Source organism: Ovis canadensis, chromosome 15 (assembly GCF_042477335.2).
Source record: "Ovis canadensis isolate MfBH-ARS-UI-01 breed Bighorn chromosome 15, ARS-UI_OviCan_v2, whole genome shotgun sequence".
Classification (NCBI taxonomy): domain Eukaryota; kingdom Metazoa; phylum Chordata; class Mammalia; order Artiodactyla; family Bovidae; genus Ovis; species Ovis canadensis.
This window is the reverse complement of record NC_091259.1, coordinates 52,158,734-52,171,004: the sequence shown is the minus strand read 5'-3', so window position 1 is coordinate 52,171,004 and position 12,271 is coordinate 52,158,734. Positions and strand designations below refer to the sequence as shown.

The window sequence follows — 12,271 nt, the reverse complement described above, 5'->3', positions numbered from 1 at the left end:
CCACGCTGGAATTACCATGGTAACTCAAGTAAAAAGAATCAAGCAATTCTTATTATTTCAAAATAAAATCACAGCCTGAAGCCTGGGTTTTATTACAACCACTGATAGATCGCTGGCTTGTATTTATCTGAAATATTGCTTTTCAATCAGCTGGTTTATGAATGTACACGGGCCTCTCACCAGCCCACTTACTGCCCTGTTTTGAGGCGAGGGGCTAACCAATGAATTGATTCCCGCCTGGCTGCATCTGCATGGATGCCCAGGTTTCAGTCCACTCTGGGAACCATGGAACTTCACGCCCCTTGCAACTGATGGGTGGCTTTGCAGGACAGACGAAAAGCCAGAGAAGGCAGTGGGGCCTGACCTCACTGTGGTCCCCGCCAGGCTTCCCCATGGAGGAACCGGCCAGGCCAGGCTCTGATGTCGGCTCCCAACAATGGCCCCCACAGGAAGCCTCTCACACCCCCAACCCCAAGTCATCCTCTTGCTGGCTCCATCCCTCTCCCATGAGCTCCCCCTGCGGCCCCATTACAGACCATTCCTGATCCTACTCAGGGTCACAAGTATCATTGTCTCCCATCCTCAAGTCTGCCAGCTGCAACGGGGAGCTGGGAGCCAGCAGAGCAAAGAGGGGTGCGGATGGCCTGGGCTCACAGCCAGCTCTGGTCTTGTGAGTTGTGCAACCCCTATGTGGCTCTAAGTCTCTACCCCTCCCCATATTCACACTCTTTGCAATGTGACTTTTCACCTCCTTCCTTCAAGGATAGAACTGTTCCCTCCTCTCTTGAATTGGGGCTGGCCTTGTGATTTATTTTGGCCAACAGAATACAAAGTGACAATATCCCAGAGCCAAGCCGAGGCCTCAAGAAGCCTTGTGCACATTCATTCTGGACCTGCCTCCAGCCTGGGAACCATCTAGAAAAGTCTGCTGGATGATGAGGGACGTAGTCTTGTTATCCCCAGCATCCAGCTGATCAGCCATCCCCCAGGCATGAGCGAGTCCAGCCAAGGCCCAAAAAACCCCTTAGCCAAGCCTAACCTTCATTACTGACACACAGATTCAAAAGCTAAATAGATGCTTGTTTTGAGCTTCTGAGTTTTGGAGTGGTTGGTTATGCAGCAATAACTAACTGATACACATGCACAGTACAATGCTTGCTTTTAATCAAGGGCTCAGTGAAACAAGAGCTGCTGTGTAAAGACCAAGAGGCCAAAGCCAAAGAGATCATCCTGCATCTGTGTAGAGAGCACTCTCACTTCACATGGACACTAGGCTTCCAGGATTATCAAGTGTGTACATGGACATGAGGTGCCAGTTAAGTGCTGCCCCCACTGTAGACATGTGAAAACCGAGGCCCAGGAAGTTGCCGGAAGTCACACAGCAGTCAGCCAGGTCTCCTGACTTATGCTAGCAGGCTGCACCTGAAGCAGTAGGCCACTCAAGAAAGCCCACTTAGAAAGGGGTAGCAGGTAGAGTTGGGGACTCGGTAGGCCTGCACTCTGAGGCATCTGTCCCTGCACCTGGGCCAGCCCCCCTCCCTCCTGCCCCCCACCTCTGTTATGTCAGCCACAATAGGCTCCTGCCTTAGCCAGAACACAAAATAAACGTCCTCCAACCAATGAGAGATGAGCTTGTAGCTAGTTGGGTGGATGTGACTCTGAGCAGGACCTGGAATGGTCTGTAAGAAGCCTAGGCTGCCTGTAGGCTCCCTCAAGGCCAACCAAAGGGTAGAGAGGATGCACCAGGCAAGGGGGACAGCATGAGCAAGGGTACAGAGGGAAATGCCAGAATGGCATGGGAGATAAAACCAGAGTGGACATATCAGTCCTGCCCAGCCTAGTGTGGCAGCAGGTATCTGCTAGAATGTCAGGGTGGCAAAGGCTGTGTCCTCTGGTACCAAATGAAAGGTGGTAGATGGGATGGGAGAATGGTGGTGAAAGAGTTAGGTCCAGAGTCCCAGATGAATGCAGTCCAGTGGTGTGTTGATAAATATCTCACAACTGATTCTCCAGGAAAAAAAGAAACCTTGATTTCCAGTGTTTGCCAATTTCTGTGGTGTTAATATTTCCACTATGGCTTGTATCAAGTTACCAATGTGATGTCACTGAACTCAGAATTGGAAGGGATGTGCAAAATCAGCTTTTGCAAGTCAGCACAAGGTGATTCCACTGGTGTAGCCCTATCTAGAGGACAGACCTACCAGGAAAACTCAGGCCAGCAACACCAAGGAAATTTCAGCCGAGGCTGGGAGGAGGTCGTGTGTGCCTTGGTGTCCTTCAGCTCCAGGCAGGGCAGGCAGGCAGCATGGGCTACAGGCCACATGTACCTCTGGGGCTGCTCCAGCCCATGAAGGCCCAGGTCAGGTTAGCGCCCATCAGCACCTACCAGGAAGACCTACCTACATCTGAGAACACATGCCCTGGCTGTCAGTGGGGCCATGAGTAGGATGCCCAGACACATGGTCTTGGTTAGGTTCATATTCCTCCTTATCAGAGATTTCTACCATCCAGCCTTGTCACACTTTGGGTACAGGCAGAGGCATGGAAGCCAGGATGGAACACAGAAAGATGCTAAAGCTCTGGGCTCTAACTCCCTATGTAATTCTGGGCGACTTTGAGTCTCAACTCTGCCACTATAAATGGAAGGGCTTACAAAGAGTGATTTTGGAGGCTTCTTCCCATGGTGCTACCTGACTGTAAGGACCTGAACAGTGGTGAGTAGTGAGTTTGCCCTGCCTCCCGGACAGTGGTGAGGGATGGCCACGATGGATAAACTAGAGAAAAGGGAGGATGAGGGCCCAGTGCCGGGCAGCAAACAAAGCACGGATCTGGGCACAGGACTATTTCAGATCAGCCTGTGGTTTTGCAGCTGGCACTGTTACTGCACAATGCATGAAGCTTCCTGGTTTATTATGTGTGCACATGTATATTATCTGAGTTAATTCTGATAACAATCCTGCCAGTTAGATGTGGTTGTTCTCACCACAGAGATGAGAAGAAAGTCTAGAGGCAAAACCACCTCAACGCTGGGTTGGCACAGAACACAGAACTACAGTGGACATATTGGGCCTACGTAGCTCAGCAAAATAGTAGATGTGGCAGCCAGTCCCATAGTACCTGCCACACTGGGTATCAGGTCCTTTTTTCTACCTTCATCCCTAGCTGCTTCCAAACTTCATAATGTGCCTGATCAGGGGTTCCTGGGAGGTCCTCTGGCCCCAGGAATTGGACCTGAACAACAGTTTTGGCCTCCTGGCTACATGGGGACAGCTCTGCCCTTTGTGGGATATAGCTCTGGAGGAGGCCCACATTGGCTAAGGACCCCATGCTGGCTTGGGTCACTTTCATCAGCCAACCAGCTCTGTCTTCTGTTCAGAGAAGGCCCAGCCAGGACCACTCTCCAGCTTCAGCAGCCTTGCCTGTGCCAGCAGTCCAGCTGTGCTGAGCGCGAAACCTCATGTCTCTTCCGATCATAGAGGGTTGGCCGCCAATGCTCACTGGCAACCATCCATCTGTTCCAAGGGGGAGAGACCAAAATAGACCTCCTCTTGGTCCTACTCTCAGATGGGGCTGAGCAGTTGCTTAAATGGAAGCAGGTGGGGCAGCCACCCCGTCTGATTCTGGGACTTGGAGCTAGGTGGGAAATCAATTCTCAGAAGGGATGAGAAGCAGGCCCCGGCTCTAGGAAAATGCACATTTCCATGTGCTAAAAGCATCGTTGTGGGACACGAAAGAGAGAGAGAGAGGCAGTTCCTACGGCCACAGAGGCCAAGTGAGTGGCCAGGCCAGGGCCGAGCCCCGGCACGCAAAGGGTGAAGCTTTTAGGCGAGCAGCGGCCAGTGATCTCAGCTTCCCCCAGTCCTAATGCTCCTGAAAGGCTCTCTCCCACTCCCTGTAATTGGGCATCAGTAGTTAATGCAGTATTGACTGCATTACACGCTCCCGTGCCTCCCTCGCTAATGCCAATTGCATCACCTTGTACAGTCACCGGCTTGCTTAGCCAATAGCCGTTAAAAGCAATCCAAATCATGAATCATATGGGAAACTTTTAGCAAGACACTGCCATCCAAGGAGACAATTTACAGTTGAGTTAATCTGGGTACATTAGCGAGACATGGATTCCGGACGACAGACCAATTTATGTTGTTTCCCTGTCCCCCCACCCTGTCCCTCCCATCCCGAGTTCTCCGCATGGGCAGATGAATGGAAGAGCAGAGAACAGACAGAAGCACCTGCTTTTTACCCTGGGCTCTGGGAGGGGGTTGGGGAAAGGCATCCTTATAGGCTCCCTGCCTCGCTGAGTTTGGGCAGGAAGGGGACATAGCTGTACATGCTCAGATTTTGTGATGCTTCATTCCCCTGCATGAGGAAATGGCTGAAGCCCAGGCCAGACTGGTGGGTGCAGTTGGAGACCCTTCTCTTCCAGGCACATGGCGGGTGCCAGGCCTGCTCCCCACCGTGCCAGCCTCACAAGGCCTTTACCAGCCCTCAACAGAGAGCAGTGTCTAGTGGGCTCCACCCTCCTGCCGATGGGTTGGGGTTTGCGCTACGGAACAGCATCAGGGCCCACTCCCTCCCTGCCTTACCTCCAGGACCAGGGAGGTCCTGGCCACACTCTGCTGGGAAAGGCCCCTAGGACCCTCTGTAGTCCAGAGCATGACGGGATATTCTAGGAGGTCCTGCCGATCAGTAGCCAAGTGTAGCTGAGAGCTTGCCCCCATGGATCAACCTAGTCTGCTGTGGAGGCCGTGCTCATAGCGGTCATTAACAATTGAAGATGCACTGTCTGGTCCTCCTCAGCCCAGCTCCAATCTCCTTAGGTCTTTTTAACTTATTAAAAATGCCCTAGGAATTAAGTCTGGCGTTTAGTTCCACTGGCTGCCTGTGTTTCCTGCAGTCGTCCCGGCCCTCCTGCCGGGCCTATGCAGAGGCAGCTTACACCCAGACCTGCCTTTCTGCAGCACACACGTGGGGCCACACCTTGGGGGTGACTTCAGCATGCTCTCCTGCCCATTCCTTCACAACCTGAGGCTCTCCCCTGTTTCTGGGGCTGCCTGGACCCTCTGCTGCCTGCTCCCGCTCTAGGGCCATTTCTCCAACAGGCTGAGAGCAAATCTGACTTCAGGGTTCAGGGCTATAGCTCCCCTTGGACCACAAACCTCCCCTGAAAGCCCACTGCCTGGTGCCAGTCCAAGCACAGGTGCCAGGGGGAGAAGGGTGATTTCTCCAGGAAAGTTGGAGCTGGGCTCCCTTTGCTGACAGGCAGGCCCCACGGCACGTAGAAAGGCAGGACCCTGAGTTCCAGTAAAGTGGAGCTGGCTAGGCCAAGAGCAAGCATCCAAATGAAAGCAATTAATCTTGAAACCCGAAGTTTAACCGTTTGCAAAACAGATCTTTCCTCTCTGTGGTGGCCCTTCACTGCTCGACCTAATGGATTACTTTATTAATAATGCACTGTGCTTAAAAGCAAAAAAAAAAAAAAAATTTTTTTTCTGACGATTCAATACTTCAGAAAGTCTCTTAAACCCGTTGCTACGGCAAAGCGATTGATATTTTATTATCTTTCAGAAGTGCAACATGAAAGCCCTGCAGCCCAGCAGAGCAAGAGCTTTGGTCCTCGGCAGCTGGCAGACCTGACTTCAACCAGAGGAGCCTGGGCCTCTTCCCACAAGATGCTGTCAGGTGGAGAAAAGGCGTTGGGGGTGCTTAATAGGAGCCTGAGCTCCCCGCTGCAGCCAGACAAAGGGTGCAGTCCACAGCCGGGAGGAACACACTCCTCGGGGCCCTGGGGACCACTGCTGCCACCCAGCCCATACGGCCACCTGCTGGGAGAGCATTAAGTGTGAGGAAGGAATTAGGCAGCAGGTTTGGGGTGGGGGGGAGGTGAGGATGTGAATGGGTCTAGAGCCTTTCTCCCTCCATCTAGCTGAAGGTACCACCTTCAAGGTTTCCTGGAACCAGGAGATGCTAGACTCCAACAGGGAATGGAGGGTGGATTTATGAGCAAAAAGGCTGCTTTTGAAAGACATGCTCAGGACACGAATCAAATGACTCCTCAGGACTTAAGCCAGTCTTCTTCCTTGTGCTGTGAGGGGTCCCAGAGCTCAGTGATCTCAGCACTACTGGGCACCACATCGTTAAGACTGGGCAGGCTGGGGACCTTAGGGCAGAGCCAGCTCTTCTCTACAGGTCTGGGGAACACTAAGGGAAACACATATACCAGGGTGGGTAGGCAGGAGACTGGCTGATATGACCTCCAAAGAACCATTTCCATTTAGGGCTCATCTAGAAACCTTTAGTACACAGAGTCGAGGCATTCTGGGGTGCCTGCACAGGGTACAAGAGCTGGTGCTGCTGGCAGTGTTATCTTGTCAGCTGGAAGCCAGTCTTCCTGCCTGAGGCCACCTGTGTACAGGGCCTGGGTCTTCTGGATTTCTGGCTTGGGCCTAGGGAGTCAGTGCCAAACAATCTGGGCTGAAGACATACCCCAATTTTCACATGCTCCCCATGGTGGGAGCACCTCCAAACACCAAGGAAGGACCTGGCTGCCCTGGCTCCTCACTTTACCAAGAGGAAAAGTGAGGTCTTGAGATGGGCACGACTGGTCCAAGATAACACGGGGAGTCGATGAGAAAGGAGCTAAAGCAAGGACTCCTTCTTCCTTGTCTGGCCTCACCCCAGACCTCTTCTCCTTTCCAGTTTGTACACACCTGCACCAGCCCAGCCCTCTAATGGCCCACCTGGGGCTCCAGGGGAGGGGCCCACAAAGAAAGAACAACACACAGGAAGTGGGTGTCTCACCCTAGTCAAACCCTGGCAAATGGATTCTTTTGGCCTGAGCATTTAGCCCTCCTCCCTCTCTTTCTACACACATGCCCAGAAATGGGCTGACCAGCCACAGAGCTCCCCAACATGCCACCCGTGGGCCAGATATTTTAAATGGCTCTTCCTGCCTGAGGTCTCAGTGGGTGGAAGGGAGGCTAGGGGCATCGACACACAGTGGCAGCAAAGCGAACATCCTGTGTGACCTTAAGTCACTTAACTTCAGATTTCCACCAAGTGACCAGGTCAGGAACACCACCGACCTGGAGGGCAGAGGGCACAGACCTCCATACTCACTGGGAGAGGTCAGCTGATGTCACTCAAAGAGGACTCCGGCTGACTCACAGGAAACCCCTCTTCTCAGGTCCTCACCAGCAGTACAACGCAGCTGGGGCCTGGGTGCTAACAATTACATTCATGTCTCCTGACAACACTAACCCACCAGGTAACCCTCACCTCCAGGGCAGGGCCAATCTCCCGACCCCGAGGGCTGCCCCTGGGTCACAGGACACCCACTGGTTTTACCCTCAAGGGGGCTGGGTTCTCCGACCTCTCCTGCACATACCAGGACAATTACTGCGGGACAGTCACAGTCAGGAAGGCTTTGGGTGTGTGAGACCCCCTGCTAGTGGCTTCTAGCCACCGCGGGCCCCGCTGTTCTGACCTCTCAGGCGCAGTGAAGCTCTTGATCAGGGTAGGTCCTGGTGGCTCCGGCACGCGTGCTACTGGCCAGGAGCGGGACACTTTCTTCCTCTGGGCCAAACTCCTGCCTCCGAGCTCAAGAGCCCGCAGGGAGACAGTGGGCAGCACAGGAGGCGTCCCTTTATCTCAACGAGCTTTCGGGCAGCTGTGTCCCCGAAGGTCCGGCCGGCTTTCCCCCTGGCCTGACGGGCACCGCGGTGGCCACCTTCTTTCTGCGCGCCAGCCGGCCGCAAGCTCTGGAGTCCGATTTCCCGAAGCCACTGATTTGCTCGGCGCTCTGCGACTCTCGGGTTACGCGTGCGGCGCGAGGGTGATGGCTGCGGTGAGAGGAGCAGCCGCAAAGACGAAACGCTCTACGCGAACCGCCTCCGCGCCGAGATCCGGGGGCAGCCAGAGCCTCCACGCGGCCCCGCAGAGCATCACACGGCCGGAGCACAGCTCGCCCGCCCGTGGTCCGGTTCGGCCTGGCCCGGCCCCGGGGGCGCGCAGCCCAGAGCTCCCTTGCCTCCCCACCCCAGTCCCAAGCCCCTTGGGGACCGCCAGCCCAGCACAGCCCGGCGTGTGCGCACCCGTGTCCCGGCGTGTGTGTTCCCGCGCGCCGTGGCGGGGGCGCAGGGGCGCGGGGCGTTGGGACCCCCGCCCGCCACCTACCGTCCTCCTTGTCCAGCACCATCATCTCGGGCGCTCCGTGTCCAGCCGCAGCTCTACTCGGCCGGGAGAAGGGCGCCGATTCCGGGCGCGCTTCGGCGGGGCGGCCGGTCCTCGGGCAGCGAGCGGACTCTAATTACCCGCTTGTCCGGCTCTTAACCTAGATTGCACTCAGCTAGAATTACATTCAGAAGTGAAGCACTTCGCAGATACAAAAGCAGTCTCACCTACTTTTGTGCCTCAGAATTGCAAGGAACTACGAACTGCAATTTGGAGAGGGAGAGGGAGAGGGAGAGGGAGCGAGAAGTGGGAAGAGAGGATCAGAGCCGTTTCTTTGATTCTCACCTTCTAAATGGCTCAATTTGCCCAGTATAATCTGTCTTAATGTAATTGCATTTGATAGCTCATAACCCTGGCTCTGGCAACGACACAGCTTTCAGCCTCATAAAGTGTTTTCCCCTCGGATTTAATCTGAATCTCAATCTAAAATTATATTCAAAGAGATGGGGGAATCTCGGCGGCCGTCTCCCGCTGCCTTTCTCCCTCAATGTATGAGGTTTGCACTCCTGCTACTGAATAAATGCACACATTTCCCGAGGCCCCCCTCCCTCGCGAGTTAATGGGGAGTGGAGACGCGCGGCTGCCCGGCTCCGCAGCGCCACCTGGAGGCCTCTAGGCCTCAACTCGGCGCGTGGCTCTGCTCAGGCCCCAGGGTCCTCATTCCCAATCACTATCTGGTGGACTACTCCTGTCTCTCAGTCCCCTCAGCCTTGATTTTGGACCCCTCCCAAGGGGCACTCTTTCTCTGACCACGTACCCTCCCTTCCTACCTCCTCTCTCTGGGGTTCCTGGTTGCTTCCTGGATTGTTTGGCAAAGTTAACCCTCTGCAGGGCACAGATTTTCTCACTGTTGAGTCTTCCATCACCACCCTTACTCCAGCAGGCCCTCAGAAGAGCATCTTGATTTCACAGAGAATGAGATCCTGTCTCAGCTTCTATCTAAGCAAGCACAGCATGGCCTTGAAGGTTATTATTTTCATTCCACAACTATTTATTGAGCACATATTATACACCAAGCTCTATTCTAAGGCACATGGGGATACAGCAGTGAAAACAGATTCCTACCATTACAGAATTGATGATTCTTGCTTAGTAACGCCGGAGGCAGGAAGAGATACAGTGTTCATCTCCTCTCCTTCTGAACCCTGCTTCTCTCTGAGCACCCTGGGGCTGGTGCCTAGGCTGCCTTCTCTCCAGGAAGGCCACTCTTCAATATCAAGGGCTTTTTTTTTCTCTTTTGACAGTACAGAGTTCCAGGATGGGGTGGAAATCTCAACAGCTCTTCTCCAGACACATGTGCCAGAGGCTTATCCCCCGTAGTCACTTCCAAGCATTAGATCCAGGCAAGGAGAAGGAAGCTGGAGTCCTTGGAGGGGCAAAGGGCCATCACAACTTCATCTCGTCTCTGCCTATTACCAATAGGGGACTTTTGCAAGTCATTTTCTCTCCCTGGGGCCTCAGTTTCCCTGTCTGTGAAGCAGAAGATGGCTTTGCTATCTCCAAATTTGCTGTGGGGATCAGATGAGACAATGCATATGAATATGCTTTGTAAACTGTGGCACCCGGACAATGGTGAGGGGGAGGCAGTGGGTACAAGGGAGATTTGAAGGCCAGGTCATGCCCCTTAAGCCCTAGAGGGCCCCAATGTGGGGTGCCTGATGGGAGGGGGAAGGGGAGAGGGGATGGTGCTGCAGCCCATCCTCCTCTACCCTAGGCAGGAAAGTCAAGCTTTGAGAAAACAGAAGAGAGGCTGCTTCTAATGAGATGCTTCATCCGCAGCTCAGAGAGTTTCGCTTTCCCCTTCATCTTGAATACTTAATCCTAATAGTCCTTGAGTATATTTGATGTTAAATATATCATTTTGCTCAGACTCACCATCCCTCAGGACTGCAAGCTTGATCTCTCCCCTGCCACTGCAGCTCAACTGTACCCTGAGGGTCTGAGGGAGGCTTTGGCACTGCCGCCGCTGGCACATTTAGTGCCAGCCCCTCACCCCAGCCTGAGCTGGGGGCCTGACAGCGCAGCAAGCACTGGACCTAGCAGGCTGGCAAGGGGGAGCTTCTTTCTGTAAGACACCGCTTTGCTACCTGGAGGTGTTCACTCTACAAGGGCTGTGGCCTTTCTCCTGGCCTCTGGGACTGCTTCTCACTCTCAGGGTCTGGCCCTGACCCACAAACCCAAACAGATTAGCTGGGGCCACCTTCTCACTCTCAGGTGTGTGCTTGGGACTCTGTCCCAACATCAGCTCTCCTCAGCTCCCAAGGTGCCCAATTAGCAGCCACACAGTTAGCAGCATCTCTTTCGGGAGTCAGGGGCCTTGCAGCCCAACCCAGGGACTGGGGCAGGCCTGGGTTACAGAACAATGCTGTAGAAGAGGCTGGGGTGTGAGCAGGGAGTAGGTGCTGTGTGTGAAGGGCTAGCTGCCTTTGCCCACAGGCAGTTCCCTCTGCAGCCCCAGTGATGAGCACTGAGCTGCCACACTCATCTGGAGAAGGGCCTCCACAGAGGCCTTCTGGTGGACAGAGCTACCCAGCAACTCTTGGACGCTTTGGGTGGCTTGAGCTCCCACCCAGGAAGGGGCCTGCTGGGCTGACAAACCCAGGCAGGAGCCTGGCTCCTCCAGCAGCCTCCCTCGCAGCTTATGGGTAATTGTTGGGCAGGGAGGTAACTCTTGTGCCCATGCTCACTCCCACCCAAACTGCCTTCAGGTGCAGGGGCACGCCCACAACACCGAGGGTGGAACTCTCGTGTCCCCCGGGGCTGGGGGGCGGAGGGGGGGGTGTATGCACCTGACACATTCCACAGGTGATGAGCATGTACTCTCACTGTGATACTGCCAAGAGTGCTCCAAAATGCCCTTGAAATGCCTCTGGGGACAGCAGAGGGAGACCAGTTGCTCAGCCCCCTAGGTTACGGTGAGCAGAAAGGGGGTGAGCCTGGCTGCTTTACAAAGTTTTGGGCGGGTCCTCGCAGTTTGTCATTGCATCTGGCAGTAAAGTCCCGATGAAGGATTCCTGCACTGGGGTTGTGGGGGAGGGGGCTAAAGACCTGATGCCCCGGAGGCCCAGCAGACCAGATATTCCAGAACTCCTCAGTGGGGCTTGTCACATGTGCCTTGGCCTGAGGGCCTGCTTCCAGCTCCAAGATGGAGTTCCAAGCTGGCCTCACAGGTGACACTCAAATGGGGTATCTGGAGTGACAAAGGCCCGTTCCCAGTGGCCGCCACAGTTGAGGGGACAGAGTGAATCTACAGACTTTGTGTACCATCAGGATGCCTGCTGGCCAAGTTCAGGCGCCCCACGCTGCCCAGCCTCCTACTCCCACAAAGCAGCCCATGCATAGGGATTTGCAACCAATTAGAGTGGCAAAGTAGACAGTTGGCAAACTTTTCCTCTTTCAGTTTCTGGAAGCCCAGGACAGGCCTTCCAGGAAGCTGCCGTTATAACTTGTTAGGTTTTGTGAGGGCCTATGGAGAAGGTAATGGCACCCCACTCCAGTACTCTTGCCTGGAGAATCCTATGGATGGAGGAGCCTGGTGGGCTGCAGACCATGGGGTCGCTAAGAGTCGGACACGACTGAGCGACTTCATTTTCACTTTTCAGTTTCATGCATTGGAGAAGGAAGTGGCAACCCACTCCAGCGTTCTTGCCTGGAGAATCCCAGGGACGGGGTAGCCTCGTGGGCTGCCGTCTATGGGGTCGCACAGAGTTGGACACAACTGAAGTGACTTAGCAGCAGCATGCAGAATCTACACTCCAGAAAACAAGTCTCCCCGTCCCTTCAATGAAGGCCAACCCACCCCTGCACAACAGCCCAGAGAAGGTTGTGGATATAGGCTGTCGACCAGATGTCCTAGTTTGCCCCAGTTCTCTGGACTGAGGGGCTTCCAGGACCTGGGACTGTCAGTGATAAAACAGGGATGGTCCTGGGCAAACCAGGACAGTTAATCACCCTATTGGGAGGTGGCAGGGTGGGACAAGGGACTAGCGGGGCCAGAGTGAAAGGCCAGGCACCCAGACCCCTCCCTGCACACAGGCAG

The 12,271-nt window shown here is 54.5% G+C and overlaps 1 protein-coding gene across 2 annotated transcripts in view; it reads right to left on the bottom strand.

Annotated features, from left to right (window-relative positions):
* The window catches only part of LMO1 (LIM domain only 1), a 41,921-nt gene that overhangs the window by 28,333 nt on the left and 1,317 nt on the right, over positions 1-12,271 (bottom strand). The window contains exon 1 of one of the 2 annotated variants that reach the window (XM_069555251.1): positions 8,176-8,725. The exons of the other annotated variant lie outside the window; for it this stretch is intronic. Coding sequence (XP_069411352.1) covers positions 8,176-8,200 — 25 coding nt within the window. The 5' untranslated portion in view covers positions 8,201-8,725. Of the gene's footprint in view, positions 1-8,175; positions 8,726-12,271 lie in introns of those variants that run through there. 2 annotated transcript variants of the gene reach the window in all.